This window comes from Lepidothrix coronata, unplaced genomic scaffold (assembly GCF_001604755.1).
Source record: "Lepidothrix coronata isolate B3197 unplaced genomic scaffold, Lepidothrix_coronata-1.0 Scaffold315, whole genome shotgun sequence".
In the NCBI taxonomy this organism is placed as follows: domain Eukaryota; kingdom Metazoa; phylum Chordata; class Aves; order Passeriformes; family Pipridae; genus Lepidothrix; species Lepidothrix coronata.
This window is the reverse complement of record NW_016690495.1, coordinates 86,256-112,076: the sequence shown is the minus strand read 5'-3', so window position 1 is coordinate 112,076 and position 25,821 is coordinate 86,256. Positions and strand designations below refer to the sequence as shown.

The window sequence follows — 25,821 nt, the reverse complement described above, 5'->3', positions numbered from 1 at the left end:
GTGAGGGTGGGGAGGCCCTGGCACAGATTGTCCAGAGAAGCTGTGGCTGCCCCATCCCTGGAAGTGTCCAAGGCCAGGTTGGATGAGACTTGCAGCAACCTGGGCTAGTGGAAGGTGTCCCTGCTCATGGCAGGGGGTGGAATGAGATCATCTTTTAGGTCCCTTCCAACCCAAACTGTTTTATGATTCTGTGAAAACGTATAAGGCAAAATATGGGTGGTGGCACTTGGAGACATTCACCCCAAATTCACTTTTCCTGATAACTAGAAATAACAAGTTTAAATGGACAACAAACATCTCTAACAAGGAAGCTGCAGCATAAGTCTGGGGAGGAAGACCAGCAACACAAGAAGTAATTTAAAGCATGTATACATTGTGCCTCTTGCACAGCAAAATAACCAGCTCTGTTCCTTCCTGTGATCCCTGTGCACAGGCTCAGCAGCATCGTGGCACAGCCAGGAGCTCTCCTGAGCGTGGATCCCATCAGGAGAAGGATCCAGCACAGGACACGCTGCCAAGTTTTACCTCTCTTCCTCTCTCTATGCTATCACTTAAAGTTTTAAGTGAATTTCATTATTTTCCTGCTAGTCCTTCCCTTGTAAAATAATTTGAGGGTTTCTCGATTTACTAGAAAAACAAATCTCTTCAGAAACAAATAGGGCCACGAAGGAGCAGTGAAATCTGCTTTCAAGGAAGCAAACGTGTTACTGCAAATCACAGGCTGGCAGTTAAGCTGTGCATAAATACCCCAGATCCGTGGCAGTGATATCCATGTGATAAATTACATTTATCACGCACCTCTGACCGTCTCACCTGCACTCGCTCCCCCAGCGAGGAAATGTTAACATTCCTGATCTTTCATCAGTCTCAAACAGCTGCCATTAAAAAAAAACACAACCCCCCCCAAACCCACAACAAAGAATTCCACATCTTCCCAGAGATAACCTTATCTTTCGCGTTTGAAATGGGAGGTTTTCCCTAAGTCACTTTGGCGCAAAATCTAGGGTTGGGGGTGAGATGTTCCATCAGGCTTGAGAGCATATAATTAAAGTTCCCTATCAGGGGAAGAAGTAGAAGTAAGAATTCTTGGGAATCATCATGAGATCTGACAAAGATTATAGTGTAAGAAATGACTCAGAGGGTGGGGAGGCCCTGGCACAGGTTGCCCAGAGAAGCTGTGGCTGCCCCTGGATCCCTGGAAGTGTCCAAGGCCAGGTTGGACAAGGCTTGGAACAAGCTGGAAGAGTGGAAGGTGTCCCTGCCCATGGCAGGGGGTTGTAACTGGGTGATCTTTAAGGTGCCTTCCAACCCAAACCATTCTATGATTGCATGGTGATTCTCTAAATTACAGCATTTGCATCACTGCAAACATGAGGGTCCCACATTTTTATCCGTGATATTTGTTTCTCGTGCAACAAACTGCCAAGGTATTAATCTTTGAAACGAGAAAATTATAAATCAAATGAGGACAAATTGAAACAAGGCTGTTCCAGTCTGAGATACTTCGTTGTTCCCTCTGTTAGCTCTCCCAAAGGACACGAGGATCTCGCAGCAGCACCACGTTGTGGAGCTCCTGGAGGGAGCAGGCACAGCTGTCCAAGGGCACCACACAACGGTGCCACACTTGGCTCCCCCCTCGGAGGGTAATGAAAGGGCTACACTTAAATATTGTTTTCGCTACAACCAGCAGCATGTACAACAATGTGGCTGCTGTGAGAAGATTACAAGGAGAGAAAATCCACAGGAAAATGTAAACCCAAAAAACCACCAGTTAAGTGGTGAGAACCTTCCTTCTCATTAGTTTCCTGCCTCCCTTCCTTCACATTCCTCTTTGTTATCCAGTGAAATGATCTTTTTTTTTTTTTTTTCTTTTTTAAACGAGGTGCAAATGCATTTTCACACCTCTACCTAAAACTAGGTTAAGTCTCCACACTAATTACACATTATTAATGAGTTCAGCAACTGTGGGCAGGCTGGCTGGGGAAGGGACTCAGGTCTGCACGTTGTGTATGGATGCACATGGATACACCCCTGTACCCTGCATGGATTTGATGCTGCCAGGCACAGGAATAGAATGTTTAACACTGAAAATCATGGTCTACATTGCCATCCTTTTCTTACATTTACCTCTTTTCTCCTTAGAGGTGTTTGTGGTTTTTTTTTTTGTTTGGGGTTCTTTGTTTCTTTGTTTGGGGTTGGGGTATTTCTTCCATTTCTTTTAATACTGAAATGCACTAAAATATTACATTTCAGTCCCTGTTTTCTGGACTCTGCCCAGATGTGCTTCATTGCAAAGACCAGTATTACCTCAATAACATTTCTTTCTCTATCAAACAACCTGCCTGGCCTCCCTGACACAGTCTGGGAGGTGACTGCAGGAAGTTTTAGGTACCCAGAACACACTGGCTACACACCAGCACAGATTAACATGTTCTGGAAAAGTCTGCTTGGGTGGTTTAAAGTGATCATCTTCCACTGATGGAATCACTGCCAGAGATCATCCCCTCCCCAGCAGAGTTGGCACAGGGACACATAACCACATTTAGTTGTAAATTAGAGAGGCAGAGCTCACTTGGGACACCAGTGGTGCTCCCTGCTGCCCTACAGGGACAGCTTAGCTCTCTGTGAAACAGGTCTCAAAGAGTGAGTTGGAACGTGACAAATTAAAGATAATGACAATCAGGGCCAGTTTAACGTGCTGGGCTTTCACTGCAGCCTCTACAGCAAGAGCTTTTGGTGAGATGCAGCTCTGCACTCCAGCTCCTCCAGCCTGGACTTTGCAGGTGAAGCACAGGCACGTGAAAGTCATCCTTGGACATCAACTCTGCAGGGTGGTGCCAAAACCAACACAGAAATCCCTCAACAGCGTTAGATCCAAGGTCTAAACATCTGCTGCCAGAATGATAAAGGTCTTAAAATTATATGTTTTGTGTTTTCAATTAATTCTATAGAAAGACAGTTGGAAAAGATCTTTAAGATCATCAAGTCCAACCAAAGTAGAAGTAGCACATGTGTTGGAAAAAAGCCCCACACCATCTTTCACCCTAGATCTGGGTTAGATCTGTATGGGAACACGTGGACACAAAGCCAACTCAGACTGACTTTTATTAGGAAGTGCCTAAAGAACAGATTTTGCACAAATTCTGATAATTTCTGGTTAAAAGCCTTGCTGTTGAAAGTATTATTCAAGCCTTAAATATGCCCCAGTGTGGGACGAGTGTGTGCTAAAGCAATTCTTAACAGACCTATTAATTGTACTTCATTAGTTTCTCCAGACTATAAGTTTGTGGAGCCACTTTGATTCTTAAGTTTCTAGCTGGCAGGAAAAACAAGCCCTGATTGTGTCAGAGTTGAGCTGCTGAAGAGATCAGTGTTTTACAAGGGATGTAAAAATGGTTCACAGTTACTAAAATAGAAATCTTCGTTTGCTTTTCAAGGAGGAGGGAAGGAACATTTATAACTTAAGAGTTTAGCAATGGGCAATTAAGAAATACACCAATAAATTAATCTTCCCAGGACATTTTCTGGCTTGTAGAAAGACAGTATTTAATAAACACATCTGGGAATTTTCCAGCTGAAAGTTCCTTGTAAGTTGGATCTTACTGGATACGGTTTTAATCCTGAAATTATGTAACATTTTCTTCCATGTGAACACATAAGATGCTATTTTCCTTCTAGATATTTTTAAGATGGTCTAAACACACATCCAACAGGACATGCTGCTTTATCAGCTCAGGCTTGCCCTCATAAGGAGAATGTTACCAGAATTTATCTGCTTCTGGAGCACTATCACAGGATCATGGAATGGTTTGGGTTGAAGGGACCTTAAAGCTCATCACATTCCACCCTCTGCCATGGGCAGGGACATCTTCCACTAGCCCAGGCTGCTCCAAGCCCTGTCCAACCTGGCCTGGTCAGGTGAACAAGCATAAAGCACAAAGTTTACTGCCTTTTGAGTAGGTTTTTTTAGTTATCCTGACAACCCCTCCCCCTGATGGAAGGGATTCCTACTCACCAGCATCCAGACTCCCGGTAGCCGCGGTCCAGCCCATGACGGGGGGAATGGCCCCGACCACAGCTCCCACCCACGTGTTGGCAATGCTCATCCTCTTCATGGGGGTGTAACAGCACGTGTAGAGGAAGATGTTGAAGGCTCCCAGGGCCCCGGTGAGAGGGTTCACTCCCAGAGTCAGCAGGGCAATGCCTGGGACTCCGCAGGAGGCGGCGAAGCAGACGGCGAGCAGGGGGCTGTGGGGAGAGGGATGGAGACACAGGCTGAGCAAGAGCTGCTCTTAGAGAATGACTGCTGTCCCGCTCCTTTTGCCTCCTCCCTAAAATTAAGATTGATTTTTTCGTTAATTTTTTCCTCACCCAGCCCAAGTTTTCCCATTTGAACCCCCAAGAAGAAAAGCCTTTCTAAAAAGTTAAGCCAGTCGTCCCACAGCTCTGCAATGGAAACGATTCTTCATCTTGTGATCACCATGTTCACCAAATAAAATCTAAGCTCTGCAGGTATTTAGCCCTTATGGAGAACTGCTGCTTCCAGCATATCTTCCTCCTTCACTTTAATTTTAGTGAATTTTAAGCTCTGGAAAAAGCACTCGGGTTTGGAGTGAATGAAAAGGGTTGGAGCTTGTCAGATTTTTAACTGATTGCAGCTATCCAAGGGATCCTTCGAAATGCAACAGGGTTAGACACAAAATTAGGAAGCATTTATGAGAAAAAGAGTACATTCAATCATTGCAAAATTACATCAACAGGAATAAAGTATTTTTTGGCTTTACTGCAAAAAGAGGCTGAATGTTCCACACTCCCATTTAGCTGATGCACTGAGCTGAGCAGGGGGAGCACCCCAAAGCAATGCTGGCAACAGAATCAAAACTGATTATCTTCTAAGTAGGACTGGAATTAACCGAAGATATTTTAGGTTTGGCCAAAAGCAGCAAACCACAGAGATGCAAATTATTTCTGTGGATTTGTACTGCACATCAGCTGAGAGCTCTGGGAAGGTTGGAAACTCCTGTTAAAATCTGACAGAAAGAGGCTGGAGCTATGTAAACTTCTGCTAATAAATTCCACAATAAACATCCAAATAGGAAGAACAAGGATTTTTTGTTTGGCTACCAAACCCACACTACACAGAGAACACCATGACACAACCCTAAGGAAGCTTTAGTTGTGACCCTTGTGCCAGATCTGCTGGTGGGGATCTCCTCACATGTGCTTGCTTGAGGTGGTTGGTATGATGGGAAGAGAGAACTAAAAGCCTCTAAGAAATAATGTGGTGTGGGGGACCTCTGGAAGGGAGGAAAATGCCATTAAATGAGTTGCATTTAATAACCCATGTGGATAAATACACACTTGTAATCCACGTAGGAGCAGAAAATATGTGTGTTTGCAACAAAGGTCTCTGCATGAAGTTCAGCTTTACACCTCTTGTCTAATTGAAAACCATGCAGCCTTTGTGTTCTACAATCACTCTGCCCTCTGGCCAAATCCTTAACCCTAAAATACATGTTGCAAGCGCTGCTCTAGCCCTCATAACAAAAAATTTGCTGGTGGGGATGAATTTTATGGGAGTTTCATCAGCGAAAAATCCTACCATTCAAATTTTGATATTTAAGACCTTTGTTGGGCCAGCGTGGTACAGAGATCCTAAATACCTGGAAGAACTATAATGAGCAAACGTCACGCTGAAGATCTGCCTTTAGTTTGAATTAAATCGACATTTTATGCAACTTTTCAAAACCATCACCAGATTTTAGGTAACAAAGCACGCACAGGGCACGTTTCCACTCGGAGTTACTAAAACATCAGGGTAGAAGGAGGGTGTGTCATTGCCATCCATTGACAGGGAGATGTGTAAAATTTGAGGCTTTTTTCAGGGAAGGAGCCACAGGGAGCTGTGCCCTCTGGTTCTGCAGCTCGTGGAGCTCTTTTGCAGTGAGGCAGCAAAGCACAATCTGTGCCACAAATGCCCCAACGCCGGCTACAAACACTACAAACACTGCAGCGCTCCGTAGATGTTGCCCCTCTGTAGTGAAAGCCTGACTGGGCTTGGTTAAACAAATCCATCTTGACTGATTCCTGAATAAAATACAGTCAGACAGTAAACACCAGATTCACACAATACACTCTCCAGGCGACAAAAGACCAGCGTGACCCTCCGGGGCCGGGCTGCCCACGTCCAAACGAGGGCACAGTTTGATCTAATGCAATGAGCACTTCTCTCACTAATCAACACTGAAGACTTATCTACATGTCTCCAGTTCAAAGGAACACTGCACACCACGAGCAGGCACCAGCCCTTCATTTCTCCTACGGGATGGGAAGGTGAAGGCTGGGAGAGCAAAGCCAGAGCTTTGCCTCTCTCCCACGTCACTTCCCTGCAGCACCGACTGCCCTGTGGTGCAGCCCTGATCCCAGATGTCTGCTACATCCATGTCCAACCAATGGATCAGAAGAAAACCTTTAAAAAATAAGGCTTTCTCAAAGGGAAGGGTGAAGTTATGTGGCCGAGACCTTCAAAAAAGTTGCTTTGTTCCTGGCAGATGAAAACACATTTTTGCTTCTCAGTTTCTTCCTTTTTGCCTCTTCAGGGGAAGCTCCTGGAGGCACAGCACGTAATCACAGAATCACAGAATGGTTTGGGTTGGAAGGAACCTTAAAACTCATCTCAGTCCACCTCCCTCCCACAGGCAGGGACACCTTCCACTAGCCCAGGTTGCTCCAAGCCCCGTCCAACCTGGCCTTGGACACTTGCAGGGATGGGGCAGCCACAGCTTCTCTGGGCAACCTGAGGCAGTTACTGCCTGTGACAGTCCTAATGCTCCCACAGGAGGACATCAAGTCATTAGGGTTGTTCCTCATAAGCAGTTGAACTATTTTACTTTTAGACACCCTGAAAGCATCATATTTTCTCATTTTCTCCAGTGTTACCTTAACAAAGAAGAGTAATTGTCTGACTTCCAAGGGCCCTGTCCCTAAAACTCCAGCTGAGATTAGAAAGTCAAACTGTGACCTGATGATTCAGCTTGGTTAGTTCTGCCCCTTAAAATAGTATTTGGCAGTGCAAAGACCCTGCAACCAGAAATTAGGAGTTTGCTTTTATGGTGAAACATGAGGCAGAGGAGAATTCAAATCACTCTCATGTAAATAGATCATGTTTATAAGGCCTAGGAGAAATATAAGCAACTCCTCACTGGGAATGAGAGAACATTCAAGGAAAATATAGTGAGATTTCAGTCCCTGGTGCTGCTCTTTCTCCTTCAGTAACTCCTAGGATTTTAAGAAGACAAGAATGAGCCTAGGTTTAAATCCCAGCAGTTCAAAGGGTATTCTTATTTCTGGCTGATGTCTCCTAGGGACCATTCTGCATCTCCATGCTCACATTAGGCCTGTCAATACTCAGGTATGTGGGGTGAGACTCACTGATTTGATGAATGCCCATTGCTGGGCTGCCCACATCTCACTGAGGGACCACAGGAGCCCAGGATCTCATTCTGGAGCAGGAGAAAGGCCTGTGATGCTGAGCTGTCACTGGGTTTGGCCCATCACCTGATGTCCACACAGCTCCTCGTGCCACCACCCAGCCCAGGGTGCACCACGGGAGCCTTGGGCAACCAGTGCCAGGGAATTCTCACGTGGTGGTCACAAGTGGCTGAGGGGTCTCTGCTGGTTTCCCTCATGCCCAAACCATCCCAGGCAGTGAGTGCAGGCTGGTGGCAGATGCTGGTCCACACGCCCCATTTCACTTGGGCGTTCACTTATGCCGAGGGAATCGCTCCCATGGGAAAAAAAGGCAATCTTCCATTGGAAAGTTGGCCAAGGAGCTAGCTCAGAAAGCAAACAGCTTGAGTAAGAAACTAGGTTTTATGATGGATTCTTGGGAGGAGTTGGTTTCAGTTATTTGGCTGATTAAAATCAGACTTTGGAAAAATACTGCAAGTGCCAAACGAGTTCTCTTCAAATTTCAGCTCTAAAATACCCAGTATGTCACCACACAGGGCACCTCCTAAAGGAAAACCCAAACCTGGTGCTTCTGCCTCATTCTTCTTCTCTGCTGGGAATGAAAACGCCAAAATCTGCCTAATAACAGTGCTGAAAGACATCCACCTCCAACTAAAAGCTTTTGAGAACTTCACCTTGACCTGTCAATAATCAAACCTTTCCTGATCCAAAGAAAACACGTCATTTCTCTCCCAAAGAGATCACCCAGGACAGACCTTCCCCAGTCACACTCCACTGAGAGCATCCAAGAGGAGGAGCAGGAGGAAGAGGTTCAGGTTTCTCCTCATTCAACTCAAAACTTCTGGTGACACAGAGGGGTCTGGAGAGATGCTGTTGGTCAGGGACATCCCAGAGCTGTGGGAGGGAACGGGAGCAGGCAGGAGGAATTCCATGGGGGGGCTATTCAGGTATCCCCTGCACACATGACCACGGGGCACCCACGTGGACCCTCATCCAGAGGCGTGGGGAGACTTTGGGAAACGCAGCAGCCTATTTTATTCATGTGCAATAAAATAATCTCCAAACTAGTTGCCACTTACAGATGTTCTGGCCATACGTAAATAACGATCCTACACACATGTGCAGGAAATATATTTATTTAATAGGCTCCAGAGCCATGGATAATGGTACTTATTGACTCACAGCCTTACTTGGAAAAATCGAGAGGGGGAAAACAAATTAAAGCATTTGCCCATCTATAAAATTAATGTACTATTTTACCTATTTCACAGCAGCATTAGCAAGCTTAATGTCTCTAAGGATCAATAGTGGCACTACTACACAGGCTTTTCTGTGCTGTCTTTGGCAAAACACTTTGTGAAGATGACTGGCAAGGCAGAGTTTGAACTACAATTTAAAAAGCAGTGTTAAAAAGGGGGAATAAGTTTTAAAAAAACTTTTTTTTTTTTTTTTGGAAAAACAACCAAAGAGCAAGACACAATTCCCTCTTAAAACCCATCAATATTTAGAAATATGGAAAATTCCTGTATCAGCATCTAATGCTTCGACCTATCCCTGTGAATAGATTGACACTCACACACAAATGCAGACACAAAGCCCATATGAATCCTGAATAGGCACATTCATGCAATCAGCAGTTGTGTGCAATTCATGTTCAGATGTTATGTAAATACATAAGAAACTTAATTTGTGACCTTGTGTTAATGGGAAACTGGGCACGCCAAACATATTTACATAAAAGCACAAGCCTGAATGTAAGTGACCATTTAAGACTGGCTGTGTGTTTTTCAGGTGAAGCATAAGTGCTTATATTTGAAAATCAGATTCAAAGCCTAATACAAAAGGTAATAAAACAAATCCTGTCTTCTCCCTGTCTGTCAAAAACCTTTTATAGACACGTCACCCACTTCTAAAAGGGCAAACTAAAAAAAAACCCCAAACAACAACGCTCTTTTGTTTAGCTGCAGCATGCCTGGAATACCTTAATGGATTGGAACATTTAAATTCCCAGTTGATTATGCTGTATTAGATCTCATTATTATTGACAACTGTCCCTCGGGCCACAGGGCCAGGGATCCCTTCTGCCAAATGCAGGGTGATGATCTAAAATAAGCAGGACAGGGATGGTGAAGGATGAATCCAGGCATGGGCTTGGGGGAGAAGGAGGGTGGGAAGAGAAGCAACTTTATTTAGAGTCATTTCCACATCCAAATGAAGCCAAATATGTATCCTCACATTCCTCTGCATGGGGTTTCAGTAACAGCAAATGCTCTGCACAGACTCTGCCCTTTAATCAAACTGCAATTTACTTATTTTTTGATGAGATTAAAGCTGGGTTTGGTTTTTGGTGAGTTTTCCATGCCATCCAAGACCCAGGTTCAGCAGGACCACTGTGCTTCCTCCCCTCACTCACCCACGGAAATGGTCCTAAATTATCCCTGACTTCAGCACCTTCCACAGGTAAACAGTGTGAGACAACAGAGGTGAGACTGACAGCTCAGATTAATCTCAATATTGCTACTCTGGGCTCAAATTCCATCTGCATCCAGTGTCAAAACAATTTGTTGCAATAAGAAGAGGAACAGCCTGGACCAGGCTCGCACACAGACGGGCTGGAAATAGCGGGAGCTCGGGAGAAGGGATTTGGCAGACAAAGAACACGAGTGTGATTCTCATCTGCAACTGCATTTCCCCATCACAGCCTGAGATACGAGTCCAGTGCATGAACGCTGTTCCAAAGCCATAATTAAAATCAGATTTCAGGAGGAAGCATCATAAGTTGCTTATTATTTCTGGAATCTGTAGGTACTAAAAATGTCCCCAGACTACTCGTCAGTACAAGGCTGCTGGAGGAAGCCCCCTCCTCTTCTTCCTAATTTTTTCCAGGTCAGCTGGAAGTTCTTAAGGCTTCTGAAGCCACTTACAAACTCAGACAAAAGCATCACCCCGAAGGTTTCACATTTTTCCAAGAGCAATGAGAGGTTACACAAAGCAAGTCCCACCCCTTGGAAGGTTTCTGTGGCCGCAGGAGCCCACGGTCAGGAAAGAGGAGAGGATGTCCATGGGGATTCCCATCTAACCTCATGCAGAAAACCATCTTTCTCCACAGCTTTGCTTGTCTCCTGGCACCTCCTCAATTCCTGCAGCCAGGCAACACCAGGAGTTGCCAAAAACAAGTCCCAGGGCGGGAGCTGAGCCTGTGGTCACCACGACTGTCATACTGAGCTATGGCTTGGGCACCTCCCTCAGCCAGGGGAGCATCAGCCAAGGGGTTTTTTAAACTTATATTTACCTTTTTTAAGATCAGCACCCAAGAACTGCTGGACCCTCCTCAGCAGCTTTTAGAGATCCACCAAGAAACTTCGGGAAGGTCGTGAACCACAATCCCATCCCACTTGGAAGAGACACGAGTGGCCGAGGACGTTACAAAGGCTCCATAGAAACCTTCCTGCCCCCGTGACTCAGGTAATGGGGATGCAGGGCCATCTTCCAGCACATATCTGGACCATTTCTGTGGGATTTCCAGCCCTGCTTCCCCATGGACACGTGCCTGGAACCAGCGGCGGGGTCGTCTGCTGGCGCAAGCGCCGTCACATCAGCTGACTGCCAAAAAGGAGCCAGAAAGCTGGAAAAGGCACATTTTTGCCCCAAATAGCACCGGTAGCGTCCCTGAAGTTATTTCTGATGGAAGGTTAAAAAAATCCCCTCCTGCAGCTTCTAAGCCCAGAGCATTCAAAAGCAATCAGTAATCGTGGCTGAACGATGGCAATCTCCCAACTCTGAAATTAAATTTTAACTTTCCACACAAATCCTTTCAGGCTGCATATTTATATATTTAGTAATAAAAACCATACTCATGACCATTGTCAGCTGTAAAAGTTCTATCATAATAACAACACTGCTAATGGGAGTTGAAACTGGAACAACACTGCCTGGATCAGTAGCTTCATCGCTGATGACTTTACTAAAATGATCCTAATTTTCTTTTGCAAAACATTAGATAAAACTCCCAAAGAGCTCTACAGACAGACTGGGGATGTACCTGGTAAAAGAAAAAAAAAAAAAATCCACATTCTGATGTGAAATTTTAAATCCAAGTGGTTACATGATGACCTGGACTGGTGGGTGACATCCCCACCCATGGCAGGGAGGTTGGAACTAGATGATCTTTAAGGTCCCTCCCAAACCAAACCATTCTGGAATTCTATAATACATATGACCTCTAATTAGTATAGTTTTGAGGTAGCAGTTTTTAAGGACTCAAAGCAAAATATTTTTACATTCCACTACAACTTTGAATTACAGATGGGATTAGTCTCATGGAGACATTTCTTTCCAATTAAAAGGAAAAAAAAATAGCTTTAACATTGGCAGAATGGACATACTGCCAGACCTCTATTTCTTTCATATATTTCTAATTCAGCATCAGTCAGGAGCTTTACTGAACACAAGCAGTTCACACTCTCACCTTTGATATTCTCTTTCCCAGGTATATTGTGGCTGAACATTATGAAAAGCCCAAGAACCTGCTGATTGAGGCTTAAACTTGCAAAGTTTATATTAAACTGAATAATACCTATCAATGAGCTAAAATGGAACTGTTTTAAGGGAAAAACGTCGAGAAAGATCTTAATAGACATTCATTTATTCTCTTTCAGTCACGCAAGAAAGTTCATGAGTCATGACAAGGGATGAAGGATGAGGTAGTTTAAAACCAAAATGTGAAACTAAATTACACTTTTAATTGGGAATTCAATTTTTCCTCATCAACTGCAAGTATGAGAATACAGCTTGTCTATCATTTACCACTGCAGACAGACAAGATGTCCTTTAAGAGGTGCAAACAAATGGGGAGCTTTGTCAAGTCTTTTTTTTTTTTTTCCTTAATGAATTATTTAACTTAGCCTTCACAGGTTAAGGAGTAGTATCTACATTCTGTCAATGTCTGGTACCTCATCCCCAAAAACATGTTGCTGTGGCAGATCAGGCCCTACATGTACCACAAGTACTGAATTTTCTATCAAATCCCATTTAACTGGGTGTAACACACAGTTTTTAAGACTGCCAGAACAAAATCGTTGCAGTTCTGCCTGCTCATGTTTTTGTAAGTGGCTTTTTGTGATTTGCTTTCTGGTAAATATTCCCTAAATGTAAAAAAAAAAAAAAAGAAAAAAAATGAGGAAAATAGTGGGAAAGTTCTAAACCCAACTTGCAACACAAAATCTGAGCTGAGGAGGAACTCGGTGTTAAGAGGGGACAGGAGACTTGTAGGTGCTCCCAAAAAGCCTCCTGCTGGGTTAATGGGTAGCATTTAAACACACTTAAATCAAGAGTGCAGCACATTGTGTCTGCAGAGGAAGAGTTTACAGACCTGAACCTCAAACAAACCCCTTTAAAATGCAAATCTCTGTGAAAGGAATCGCCCTTAATACGTTTGCTTTGTCCACAGGGCTCAGCCAGGCCCATCAGCACCAACCTGGAGGTGGGTTTGGAATGAGAGCTGGAGCATCCACAGGGAAAGAGGGAAGGATTCAGTGAGTGATGTCTGAATCTCCCAAGGAATGTTGTACAGTGAGAACTTGGCATGAAGGGAGCTCAGTGATGGATAAACACCTATCCCGGGCTGAGTCTCATGGTGGAATTGCCTTTTTTAGTTCTGGCTCTACATTTCCAACCAGCTCAGGGTTTGCTATCAGATACACTTGCTCAAATGTGTATTTAGTGTAAATAAATCTAGATCAGGATAAAATATCACCTGCCTGTGTCAATTCATTTCTCTCCCAAAGAAAAAACAACCCAAGCATGGAGCCCAGGCTGCCCTGCCACGGTTGTGCATCACAACTGTATAAAAAGCTTAATCAACACTGTATTTTAACCAAATTGGGGCAATTAGTTCCCCTCACTCCTCAAGAACCCGAGCTGCAGGTGTTCTGTCTCCCCTGTCAGGGAGAGGGGCTTTAAAACTCTCATAAACAAACAGGGCTGATTTAAAAGAATCATTTCTTCCTGAGAGGGACACATCTCTCATTTTTATGCTTGAGTAAATCAAAATTGGCTTGATCGATTTTGCTGAAAGTTTCCACTTGGATGCCAAGACGAGGGAAGAGGAATTTCAACTCAGCCAAAGAAAGAGGAATCAGGAGTCCTGCCCTCAGCATGGAGCATCTCCTGCTCCCATTTTGACCAGTTTAACTCCATGCAAATGACACCAGGATGTGGTTTTTCATGGTTCACGGGTTCAAGAGCCTGCCCAAGCCTGATCCTAAAGCACCCCAGGTTTGGGATGAGATAGCCCAGCACACCCCAGGCAGATTTGCAGTCTACAAACACCACCTTCAGACAGAAAGAAAACTGTTTATGCTGCCCCTTGTTATTAAGCAGAAGCTCCAATTGGGCCTCGTCACTTCACTTGGAAGTAAAAAATTACAGATGAAAAGGACCTGCACTTACAAAATGTTTATGCTCTTATTACACTTGTTATCCACACCAGAATGTTAATCATAACAACCCTGAGCAACCCTGCAGAGCGTCAACGCACTCCTTGGTATATGGCTTTGTTAGGTAGGAGTGGAAGGGTGAATAATAATATTCACAGCTTCCCTGCAGTCATGAAAATGTAAATATTTTTTTAAAGTGCTTACAAGACAAACCTACAGTAAATTTGAAAAATGTCCCCCATAATATTTAAACTAAATCCTCCTCTTTAACCTAACAAACCTAACCTTGCAACATGGCAGTTAAGTGATCCATTCATTTTACTTCAAAATCCCAGTTCTCCCTTTGTTTAAGAGCCAGACACCAGCTGACAAACAGGATGGATAATATGGTCTCTCCAGAAACATTTTTCTGTGATTTAGAGTGATTAAATCTAACACGTGCTTCTGCTGAGCCCTCAGCCAAGGTTTGGAAAGCAGTGGGTAAAGAAGTCTCAGGCCAGATCTCAATCCTATTCAGATGGAGAAAACTGAAGTTCTGGAGTGTTTGTCAACCTGCTCTTCAAAAAATAAAAGAGAAAAAAGATAGTCCAGTCATCTCAGCACATGAACACTGACTAAATACATTCCCAGAAGCAAGGAAAATGAAGGAATTAAGTTATTCCCTACGGGAGGGCAGGACAATAAGCAAAGGTCGGCAGTGGAAGCAGGATCAGGCTGTAGAATCCAGTGAGTGGAAGAGAATGGAGCAGATGAGCCTGAGGAAGTGCAAGTTCAGCCAGACCCTTCCTGCCCATCTGCAGATTCCTCTGCACCACTGCAAACATGCCTTTGGCATCCCCAGAGCAAGCTCTGCAGTACTGCCATGCCCACCTGGGAGGTGAAGAGGATGGGGATGGTTGTGTTTTACAGGCTGGGGATGAGCAGATGGAGCAGCCCTGGGAGAAGGACCTGGGGGGGGCTGGTGGGGGACAGGTTGGACATGAACCAGCCCAGAACCCCCCGTGCCCTGGGCTGATCCCCCAGCGTGGGCAGAGGGCAGGGGGGGATTGTGCCCCTCTGCCCCTCAGGTGAGACCCCCCTGCAGAGCTGCTCCAGCCCTGGGGAACAGCACAGGGAGGACAGGGAGCTGCTGGAGAGAGTCCAGAGGAGGCACCAAGAGGATCAGAGGGATGGAGCAGCTCTGCTGGGAGGAAAGGCTGGGAGAGTTGGGATTGTTCAGCCTGGAGAAGAGAAGAGACCTATTTGCAGCCTCTCGGTACCTGCAGAGGATGACAAGAAAGGTGGAGAGAGACTATTTACAAGGGTCTGGAGTGACAGGACAAGAGCAAATGGCTTCACACTGACAGTAGGTTTAGATTAGACATTAGAAAGAAATCTTCCCTGTGAGGGTGGGGAGGCCCTGGCACAGGTTGCCCAGAGAAGCTGTGGCTGCCCCATCCCTGGGAGTGTCCAAGGCCAGGTTGGACGGGGCTTGGAGCAACCTGGGCTGGTGGAAGGTGTCCCTGCCCATGGCAGAGGGCTTGGAACAAGGTGATCCTTAAGGTCTCTTCCAATCCAGGCCATTGACTCCATGATTTTGGGATTTTTGCATTATTATTTTGGTCGTTTATCTACACTTACCATCAGGAGTTTTATTTTACAAATGTTCAGTGGAAAACCAAACTGAACCAAACCAAAAATCCCTTCCTATACCATCAGAGTGCATGAACAGAACGTAATTACTGTCACACGGGCAGCAATAGGAGTCACTGTGGCTCACACCCCTTTCCAGCATGATTTATAATTTAATATTCCTTGTGATTCTACGTCCCTAGCAAAAAAAAACAACAACAAAAAAAAAACATATCAAAGAGGTTCTCCACATATCTCAACTGGAGGAATGCAGCTTTTCTAGTCACAAAGACCAGCGAGCAAGCATCTGTGTTCACACAGCTAATTAAAGTGTAAGAAAAACCTCTTTTATATCTGACTTGTGAAGCTGATAACGTGTAAGTTATAACTTGTATGAGACATGATAAACTCTGTCCTTCACAAAGAGAAATGCACTTCTAACATGACTTACTGTAAACAGATCTCAGGGTATAGCAGCTTCTAATCAGAGGCAGCTCCATAATGGACTTGTTGAGCGGTGACATTTCCTACACCACTTGGCACGGGGTGAGTGATGATGCTGCCGTGGTTAAACCAGATAAGGTGCAGTACTAATACAGGGAACAAAGTGTTGGGGTTTTGACTGCATTAAGCCCAAGTTTACAAACACGAACCTGAAATGTTTGACAAACACGGGAAGAGGAGCCATCAGGAGAGCACCTGCCCCAAAGCTGGGGGGAGGATCTCGGGCTTCGAGCTTTAATTTTGCTCGCTCGTAAAAAACTCACTTTAACGCCACCTTTGGAGAAAATGACTCATCACCAGCCAGTTAAAAAAGGACAGAGGCACTGGTTCCAATCAGTGTCCAGGAGGCCTGTTCATACTGGACACAAAGGTGGCAGGATTAGTGCACAATGGCTCGGTCCCCTCCGGCTCCGGGGGCTCTACCCCCCGGCGAGGAGCTGACATGAGAGGATAAGACAACTCCATTAGGAGCCCGTATCACTTCTCCACAGCCTTCCCCACAAGCAGATGGAGCAGCTATTTAGCCAAATGCACCGTGACTCCTGCTTTATACATGAGCATCTGGGATGTTTCCTACCGGGGGGCGAGGCACGATGTCCCCCGATTTATCAACCGTCCCGCGCGCAATTAAAGATTCAGAGAAATAATTTGGGGGTAAAGGCCCCTCGGCCGAGCTGAAAAGCAGCAAGGCGTGAGGGGTCAAGTGTTTCTGCAGGATTTATATTTACCAAACAGAGCTGCCTGCAAAGGAATGTCTGTGTGGAGCTGGGGCAGAATGAGGCCCTGGCAGGAGAACCAGCGATTGCTTCGTTTCGACTGAAACGAATTTAAACGCAGAGTTAATAAAACAACCCTCTTTATCGCCCTAAGAAACAAAATATATATGTAGTTAGAGCTATATAATTTCCTGCTAATACACATTTTGATCTGAGGATAATGTGCAGTATCACCATTTTTCTGTGCATTCTACAAAAGGCCTCTAATACCTTAGAACCATTTAATCAACATCCCACGCAGGCAGTGAATAGATAATTGAAATATAAGTACTGTCATCCATATCCCCTTTGGGAAAGTGACACAGTAAGCATTATATCATTCCATTAGACCATCCTTTGATGTGGGTTTTATTCTCATTAAACTATGTTTTAGCCTCAAGGTTTCTCCCCCCCACACCTCTCCGTGACATGGCCGTGCCAGGAAAAAAATAAAAAAATACCCCGCTGTTCAAAAGGCAAGAAGTACATTTTTACAAGCAATTGTACATGTCAAAAATATAAAGCTGCCTTTTTAATTTCTTGTTTACCAAACACAGGCAATGACAGCTTCTGGAAAACACAGGGTGGAAAAAAAAAAAAAAAGGAAAAAAGGAAGGCAGGAGGGTGGTGGTGGGGAAGGAATGCATTTACTTGTTTTCAAATAATAAAGCCTGAATACAAGCAGGATAAAAAATGCTTGAAAAGGCTGCCATGGTGGTGTCTGCTTTGAATTGTGCCCTGTTTAAACAAGAGGAAAGCCTCCCACTGAAAAAAGAAACATTTTTATCATTCAAAAAGATCTCAGGGCAGTCCCTTTAAAATGAGGTATTTTCTAAACAAAATATCAGAATGCTCCCCTGCAGGGAACGAGCATCTGATCTCTTCGAAATGATTATTCTCCAAGAACTGCAGATTTATGGAGTTTTTGTTTTATTTGTTTTAACTTAAGTAGAATGAAACCTGTCTGAAATGACCACCCAAGGGAGCAGAGCCCCCAGCTAAGCAGGGGCTGAGCTCTAAATGGGACCCCAAGTTGTACCAAGACCCCTGGGGAGGCTTTAAACCTCTGGCTTAAACCAGGGCTGGGGAAACGCTTAATGCAGGTCTCAGCCTAAGCCCAGGACATGGATTTCCCCTCACTTACATCAGTGCAGAGCTCCACTAACATCAGTAGGAACGCTCCTGATTTGCATTAGTGTTAGCAAGCAAAGAATCAAGCTAATTACCCTGAGTTATCCACAGTGATTACAGCAGGAATTTTGTTCTCAAATGCACACACATTTTTTTCAGCCCGGACTGGTTTTGTTACACTTGCAACTGTAGGTCTGCTAAAGGCAACTGGGTGGAAAACTCAGCTTTACACAGAGCTAGTTTTGAGTCGGGAAGTGTTTTTGAATAAATAAAGTTTGACATGTTGCAGTTTTCTACGTGCCCATGAATGTCCAACTTACATATCTGCAGTTATAACTACAGTTCATAAATATAAGTCATTGGTGAGAAACATTGCTAGCACAGGAGCTCTTTTTGGTCTGGTTCTTCAAGAGTTTGGCTTATTATAGGTTAAACTGAGCCAAATCAAAGCTCCATTCAGAAATGTCAACAAGTAGGAGAAGCATTAGTGCCTCCATTAACTGCAATAACCATCAGCTGTGGTCATGAGTGGGAAATCCATAGACAGAACACAGCTCCTTGGGCACTGCCAAGGGAGGAGGTTAATGGGATGTTAGGAAAAAATACCCACCAAACAACACAGAGATTTGCTTGTTTTAGTCATCCAAGGCATTATCTGTGTTGTGCCTTCTTCTGCCATGTTAATAGACCTAAATGCATGTGGAAAAGCAAGCTTGAGTGTAAATATTCAGCATAATGAGACTACAATTAAATTCCATAGCATGTTATTTTTATCATAAAATTAAGGAATGGTTTGGGTTGAAAGGGACTGTAAAGCTTATCTTGTTCCAAGCCCCTGCCATGGGCAGGGACACCTTCCACCAGCCCAGGTTGCTCCAAGCCCCGTCCAACCTGGCCTTGGACACCCCAGGGATGGGGCAGCCACAGCTTCTCTGGGCAACCTGTGCCAGGGCCTCCCCGCCCTCACAGGGAAGGATTTCTTCCTAATATCTAATCTAAACCTACTCTTTTCCAGTTTAAAGCCATTATATTGAAGGGTTTTGAGACAAGAGCCGGAGCCAACCCTGGCTGTGAGCAGATCAGACCACAGCTCTCCTGAGATCCCTTCCAGCCTGGACCATCCTCTGAGGCTCCCTGCATGGTCCAGGTGACAAGAAACCTGGGGGTGAAGTGAGGGAGAAGCCCCAGCCCCACTCCCAGGCAGCCACTGCAGCCACTGCTGAGGCCAAAGCCAAAGGACTTGGCACAGAAAACAGCTGAAAGGTGCAAAATACCACAGGAGCAGAACTGAGCGGTGTCCACATGGCCATGAATTGGTTATTTAGAACGTGCTGTTCGAGGGCCCAGGATCTTTAAAATGAAAAACTGTTCCTGTACAGCTCTGAAGATTTTTATGAGTGATTAACACAGCAGATCCAGCAGCACCCTAAGTTCATAAAACAGCCACTTTTTCACAGGAGTTTCACAGTGCAGTTCTGGGCAATCAGAACTGTCACTTTGTACAACATAATGAAGCAGGACACTTGTCATCCTCCAGGTTAAGCTCCCTCAGCTACTGCAGCTCATACTGGAGATTTATTTAAATTAATCTGCAGGAAAATTAAATCCATTACCTTAAAAAGCAAGGGAATAAATCACACCCAACAGGAAACCAGGAAAAGCTGCTGCCATTTCAGTTGAATCTGAGGTTGTGTGAGCACGTGAAATGTTTCGCTGTCAATGACACAAAACCAATTCAATAGCAGGAAAACCAATATCAGCTGTTGTTATAATGCAGAACACAAATGCACTCAATGAGTTTAACACTGCAGCCCAAGTATGAAGAACATCTCAAGCTGTTTGTATTTCCAAACAAGACTTGAGGGGTCAGAGGAGGGAGGAGGAGATGTGGGCAGGCAGGAATGATGGATGGTGCTCAGTGGCGTGCTGTGCTTGGGTCTACTCTTGTTATTTTTGCAACAGGATGTCTCTGATTACCCTCTGAATAGAGAATAAGGATGGTTACGTCTCATTGCTCAAAGGGAACATTTTTTTCAGAGCCTTACAAATTAAATAGGACATTGTAAAGCAAGCAGTCAATGAACTATCAGGTGCTGTTTGTCACAAATCTACCAAGAGTGTCAGAAGATTCCCTGGGGGGCACCAGAGGTGGGTTTGGGGCTGGCAAATAAGGTAAATGTACTCCAGTGCCTACATTGAGCAGTCTCAGCTCTGCAGAGTCGTCGTGTCAGTGCCTGCATGGATTGTCCAGGCTAAAGGATATAAGATACAGAGCAGGGGCACACTGAGCCTCTAAATAACTGTTTCAGCCATCAAGTTGATGCTTCACTAAGGATGGAGGACAATTGCTCTTCCAGAGATGTTTGCTGAACTGGCTCACAGGGAGCAATGGACAGGCCAAAGCTGCCCAACTGAGACACTTCTTGAGTGCCACCAGTAAGACCATGACACTGTCCCCAGCCACACCTCTGAGGCCGTGGTGACATCCACACCCCACAGTGCAGCCCTGGCCACAGAGCTTTTCTTTAAAAGCTACTGAGGTTCCTCACCGATCCCAAAAGAAGCTGCAAGTCCTCAGTAACTCCCAGAAAAGGCTGATCTGGGGATCTGGGAACCACATGAATGTGTATGCAGGGAAATGAACCCCCCCAGACAGGGGCTTGTGGTGCTTTCTCCCATTGAAGACTTCAGGAAGAAAGGAAAGGGAGAAAGGCTGGAAATAAGGTCAGTTAGAACTGACAGCTGGTCTTAAACCTAAACAGACTTGGGGCTGAGGCTGCAAATGGAGGCCACGAAGTGAAACACATGGAAATAAATTCTCTGCAAAGGCAAAACATTTCCTAACAAGCCAGTTCCATGAATTAGCTTATCTAAAATGGAGACTCCAGCTCCTCCCAGGACTGCATGATTCAGTAACTCCAAGGACCTCTCACTGGGGGTTACCAGTTTGATTCTGGCCTGAGCTCAAAGCATCTAAGAATCCTCTATGTGATGGCACAACCCCTATAAAAACTCTCCTTGGCCTCAGTGCAGTTTCTCAGTGGGCAAGATTCACATCAAAGCCACCCCCAAAAGCCTTTCCAAGGAGCTGCAGAGCCAACGTGATGGAGAGTTAACAGCCTTCCCTCTCTTCAAAAGGGATCTCAAGCTCAGGACAAAACCTGCTACCCACACTGACCAGTTCTGCAACAAGGACTATGCCAAATAAACAGAAAGCAAGAAAAGACCAAAAAAAAAATAAAAAAAAAGGGAGGGAAATCAGAATATATTCACAAACAGCGCAAATGAAGACGGGTCAGAAGATGATGCCTCGTTTGCACTGGACAGCACAGATGTTGTAATGCAGCAGAATTAAAAAAACCATCAAGTATTTCATGAAATGAAGCAGCTAAAGAGAAGAAAATGTCAAAACTCAAATGTCAGACAAATTTTGGGCAAGAACTCCGTGCATACCCCAAGCTCTCTGGATCCCTTCCCAGAGCCAGGACACCAGTCTCTTGCGTACTGTTTACCCACCCCTGTCTGGTCTGGTTTTGCCTGGTTTTAGCACAACCATTTACGGGCTTTATTTAATCAGCCAGGAAGGAAAGAGTTCAAGGAACACCAGGGAATATGTGGCAAAACGTAACAAGGTTAGATCACTTGCACTGGATTATTCTCCTCTGGCAGAAGAAATAACCCCAGTCAAGGCCTGCGTGTTCCAGGGTCTGCAGGGAGCGAGGGCAGCATTATTCAAGGGAAGTGACACTTTAAAGAACTTTAAATTAGCTGTTGACAGTCAGGTAGATAGATTGAGGAGTGATTACACAAAGTCCCCAGCATTACCATTTTGTGGTGAAAGCAAATATGAAAGGGAGGGAGAAGCAAGAAAATCCATGAAATATGGGTTTGCCAATCTGTGGTGCATTCAGACGACAGCGAAGTTCACTTAAGGACACTGGAAACATAAAATAAATGGCTTTCTCTGAATCAAAACTTGACAGAAAGTTTCCTAGTTATATTTTTGACTCCAGAAGCACTGCAAGCCATGCAAGTAGACTATGATAAAAACAAACAAACAAATAATAAAAATAACCATCCCCCATCATCTTTCTTCCTAACAAGTGTTCCTTCTCCCAGGGCTAAAGGACCACATGGAAGGGAGCAGAAGTGCAGCTCTCCTGAACTGCACAATTAAGCCTGACTTACTGTATGTACAACAGATGCCCTCACTGCAGTGGTCCCTAAAATATGTTTTTAAATAAAATTAACTCAGCTCAGGAATCTGTAATTAGCACCATCTCTGAGAACAAATCAGAACAAGTTTATTGAAGTGCTCTAACTATTTACCATGAGAGCGAATTTACCCCCAAGGTTCACTTTACTATTTTGTCTCAATTTTCTTGTAATTTCATCTATCACGGGTTTTTTTTTCAGTCCTCCAAAGGTGATGGATAAAACACAGAAAGAAATAGGACCAACTGTTCGCTGAAGCCTAAGGGAAAACATAATTTTGTTATAAATAATCCTTGGCACAAATCACGGAAACGCAATACTAAAATTGTTTGTTGAATCATTTATGAATTGGGCCTTCAGTTTCAGTTTGCAAATAAGTCAGAGGTTTTTTTCTTGATGTTCTTTTTCACTTTGCTTTTTTAGCTGGCAAACAGCCTTTGAGAGACTGAACCGATACATAATCCAAAAAACAGAGGGAATGAAGCGGGTTTACTTTTTTGAAGGAAATCTCTTTGCTTTTTGGGCTGGGAGGAATTTACTTATGGACTATGATAAATTCAATGATGACAAATTTTCACATTAATTCCACGAGATGCCACAATTTTGAGTTTTCACCCGGCTAAATAGGCAAAGACAACACAAGGGCCTTTACAAACCACTAAAGAAAATGATTTGTAGGTACCTCTGCTGGGAGTCTCAAACGAGTATCTGCGATCCAAGAGATAAATGTGACTATTAAAAACAACATACATCTTTGTGTTTGTTCTAAGATGGGAAATTCTGAAGATTTATTGTTACAAAAGAGAAGTTCAGTGGAACATAACTGTGTGCTACCACACCACGCACGCAGCCATCTCATGGCACATGAAGAAATATGTAACACGAGGGGAAATTCAGCTGCCTTGAGAAATTCCGTGTTTTCCAGGACAGCTGATTGCCCAAACTCCTCAGATGAAAGTTATAAACACGAAGAAACAGCAAAGAACAGAGAGAGACGCGTTTCTTCCTTGCGTCTTTTGCCTTAAAAGTGCTATTTTTCGTCATCTGAAGAGGGAGGGAAACTTGGAAACAGATAAAAGCAGCGTGAAGCTCCTTTCTCTCAGCCAGAGCAGGTGTGCAGGGCCTTACCTGATCTGTCCTCGCACCAGCGGCCTGTTCTTTGTCCTGTTCATGTTTGAGTCAAACGGGACCTCAAAGAACTGTAATTAAAAAAAAGAAAAAAAAAAAAGAAAGGAACAGTCAAAATGAAAGGATCCCGGAAAACATGCCACGTGTGGAATGTCCTGTCTGCATCTGCAGGTGCTTTAATCTCTATTTTTGAAGGTTCAGGAATACGGCGCGAATTTGGAGCTTTGATAAGTTTGCACCGATGCTTTTGGCAGCCCCTGAGAAAGAAAACCACCTGGAGGACAAAAGGAGTTTGCACAAGACCCCAGGAGTTCATCACCCGAAGCAGAGTTTGATTCCAAATCCCGCTCCTGACAGGTGTGACACAGCTTTGAGACGTACACAATTCCATGTGCACACACACAATGGAATCATGGGATTGCTACACTTGGAAAAGATCATCCAGCCCAACCATAAACCCAGCACCACCACCATCAAACCACATCCGCAAGTGCCACATCCACACGTTTTTTGAATGTTTCCAGGGATGGTGACCCCACCACATCCCTGGGCAGCTACTTCCAATGCCTGACCACGCTCTCAGTGAAGAAAATCTCCTAAGATCCAATCAAAACCTCCCCTGGCACAGCTTGAGGCCATTTCCTCTGGTCCTGTCACTTCTTATCTGGGAGAAAAAACCAATCCCCACCTGGCTCCAACCTCTTTAGGGAGCTGTAGAAAGCAAGAAGGTCCCCCCGAGCCTCCTTTTCTCCAGGCTGAGCCCCCCAGTTTTACATTAACACAAACAGCCCTTGCAAATTTTCCTCTTCTGGTCTTTAAAAGACAAACACCAAGGTTTTTCCCAAGATCATCTGACTTCCAAGAACCCATAACCCACCCCCAAATCAATCAACCCTTGTAAAACGCCACCGAAACTGCACCGAGTCTCCAGTTGGAGCAGCAGGGAGTGAACACACCATATGGTGTTATTTAATGTCACAACCTAATTTGACTTTAAACGTGGCCTATGGGAAAATTCAGGAGTCACTATCTGCTCGGAATTCCTGCAGGCTCCTGGAGGAGTTTTTTTTTTTTTTTTTAATAAGAATATTACTGGAAAAGCTGAATCCACTTTGCCATCCAGGCAACTCTAGAGCCGTTGGGTTTTACGTGTGCAAAATAACAACACAAATACCAAGCAGGGATTTACTTACAGAAAGTGTAGGATGTGTTTATACAAAGAATATTTTCTAGTGACGTTACGTCTGAGGTTTTGGGGTAGGATCCCAATTATGGTGAATATGTAGGAAAAGCACCATAACAAATCATAATTCCGAGGAGTCAGACTGACAGTATAGCTCAGTGTAGCCAAACTGCAGACAGATTTTAGGTGATTATATATGATAAATGACTACATGATAAAATCTGTGGTGTTCCAGCAAGCTGATTTAACATTTTATGCTACAAAAGAGACAATTAACAAACATCTTCATTGTGACAGTGTCACATTACTGGTCTTGCTGCTTACTGGGGCTGCATTCCCAGGGGAACATCAATGGACAGGGACCATTCAGAGCCCTACGGGTGGATATCAAGGGAAAGATGCTCCATTTTCAGGCACATGGAACCACTTTTCCCACCTACTGCCTTGAAGTAATGACTATATAACAATTGGGAATCTCTGCTGTTGCTCCTACATGTTGCAAGAGCAGCAGGGATTGGATACCCATGGATACCCATGGATCACCCTGTCTAACACAGCCCACAACGTTCTCAATCCGTGGTGCCATATAAAGGCATGGAAATTTAAAACACCAATGCAGAATTTAATTACTAGTTTATATTCAATTCACTAGAATTTTTTGCCTCCATCTGTGTGGCAGAGCTGGCTGGAAGTTTGAATCACAGAATCATTTAGGCTGGGAAAGATCTCCAAGACCATCAAGTCCAACCTGTGACCGATCCCCACCTTGTCCTTCAGTCCAGAGCACTGAGTGCCATGTCCACACCCCCAGGGATGGGGACTCCACCACCTCCCTGGGCAGCCCCTTCCAATGCCTGACCACCCTTTCCATGAAGAAATTCTTCCTGATGTCCAGCCTGAACATCCCTTGGCACAACTTGAGGCCAATTCCTCTTGTCCTGTCGCTGTTTTGCTCCCAGTAAACCTCTGTCTGGAAGGGAGCATCCAACCCAACTACAATCCCTACCAATTCTCAAAGCCTTCCAATTTTATTATTGATATTCCTGAAGCAAACTCAGGCTGCTCAGCCAAGAGTTTCTCATAGGAAAGAGAAGAATGAAAGAAAGGGAGAAAAAGAAAGAGAGAAAGAGAGAGAGAAAGAAAGAGAGGAAAGGAAGAAAGAAAGGAAAAAAGGAAGAAGGAAAGAAGGAGGAAAGAAAGAGAGAAAGAGAGAAAGAGAAAGAAAGAAAAGAAGAAAGAGAGAGAGAGAAAGAAAGGAAAAGAAAGAGAGAAAGAAAGAAAGAGAGAAAAAGAGAGAAAAAGAGAGAAAGAGAGAAAGAAAAAGAAAGAAAGGAGAGAAAAAGAGAGAAAAAGAAAGAAAGAGAGAAAGAAAAAAGAAAGAAAGAAA

At 44.4% G+C, this 25,821-nt stretch overlaps 1 protein-coding gene across 1 annotated transcript in view; it reads right to left on the bottom strand.

The window, feature by feature from the left end:
* LOC108508792 (protoheme IX farnesyltransferase, mitochondrial) overlaps window positions 1-25,821 on the bottom strand; it is a 104,725-nt gene that overhangs the window by 11,699 nt on the left and 67,205 nt on the right. The window contains exons 5-6 of the mRNA XM_017837886.1: window positions 23,252-23,322; window positions 4,016-4,248 (exon numbers count right to left, since the gene is read on the bottom strand). Of these exons, the coding sequence (XP_017693375.1) occupies window positions 4,016-4,248; window positions 23,252-23,322 (304 nt within the window). The remainder of the gene's footprint in view (window positions 1-4,015; window positions 4,249-23,251; window positions 23,323-25,821) is intronic.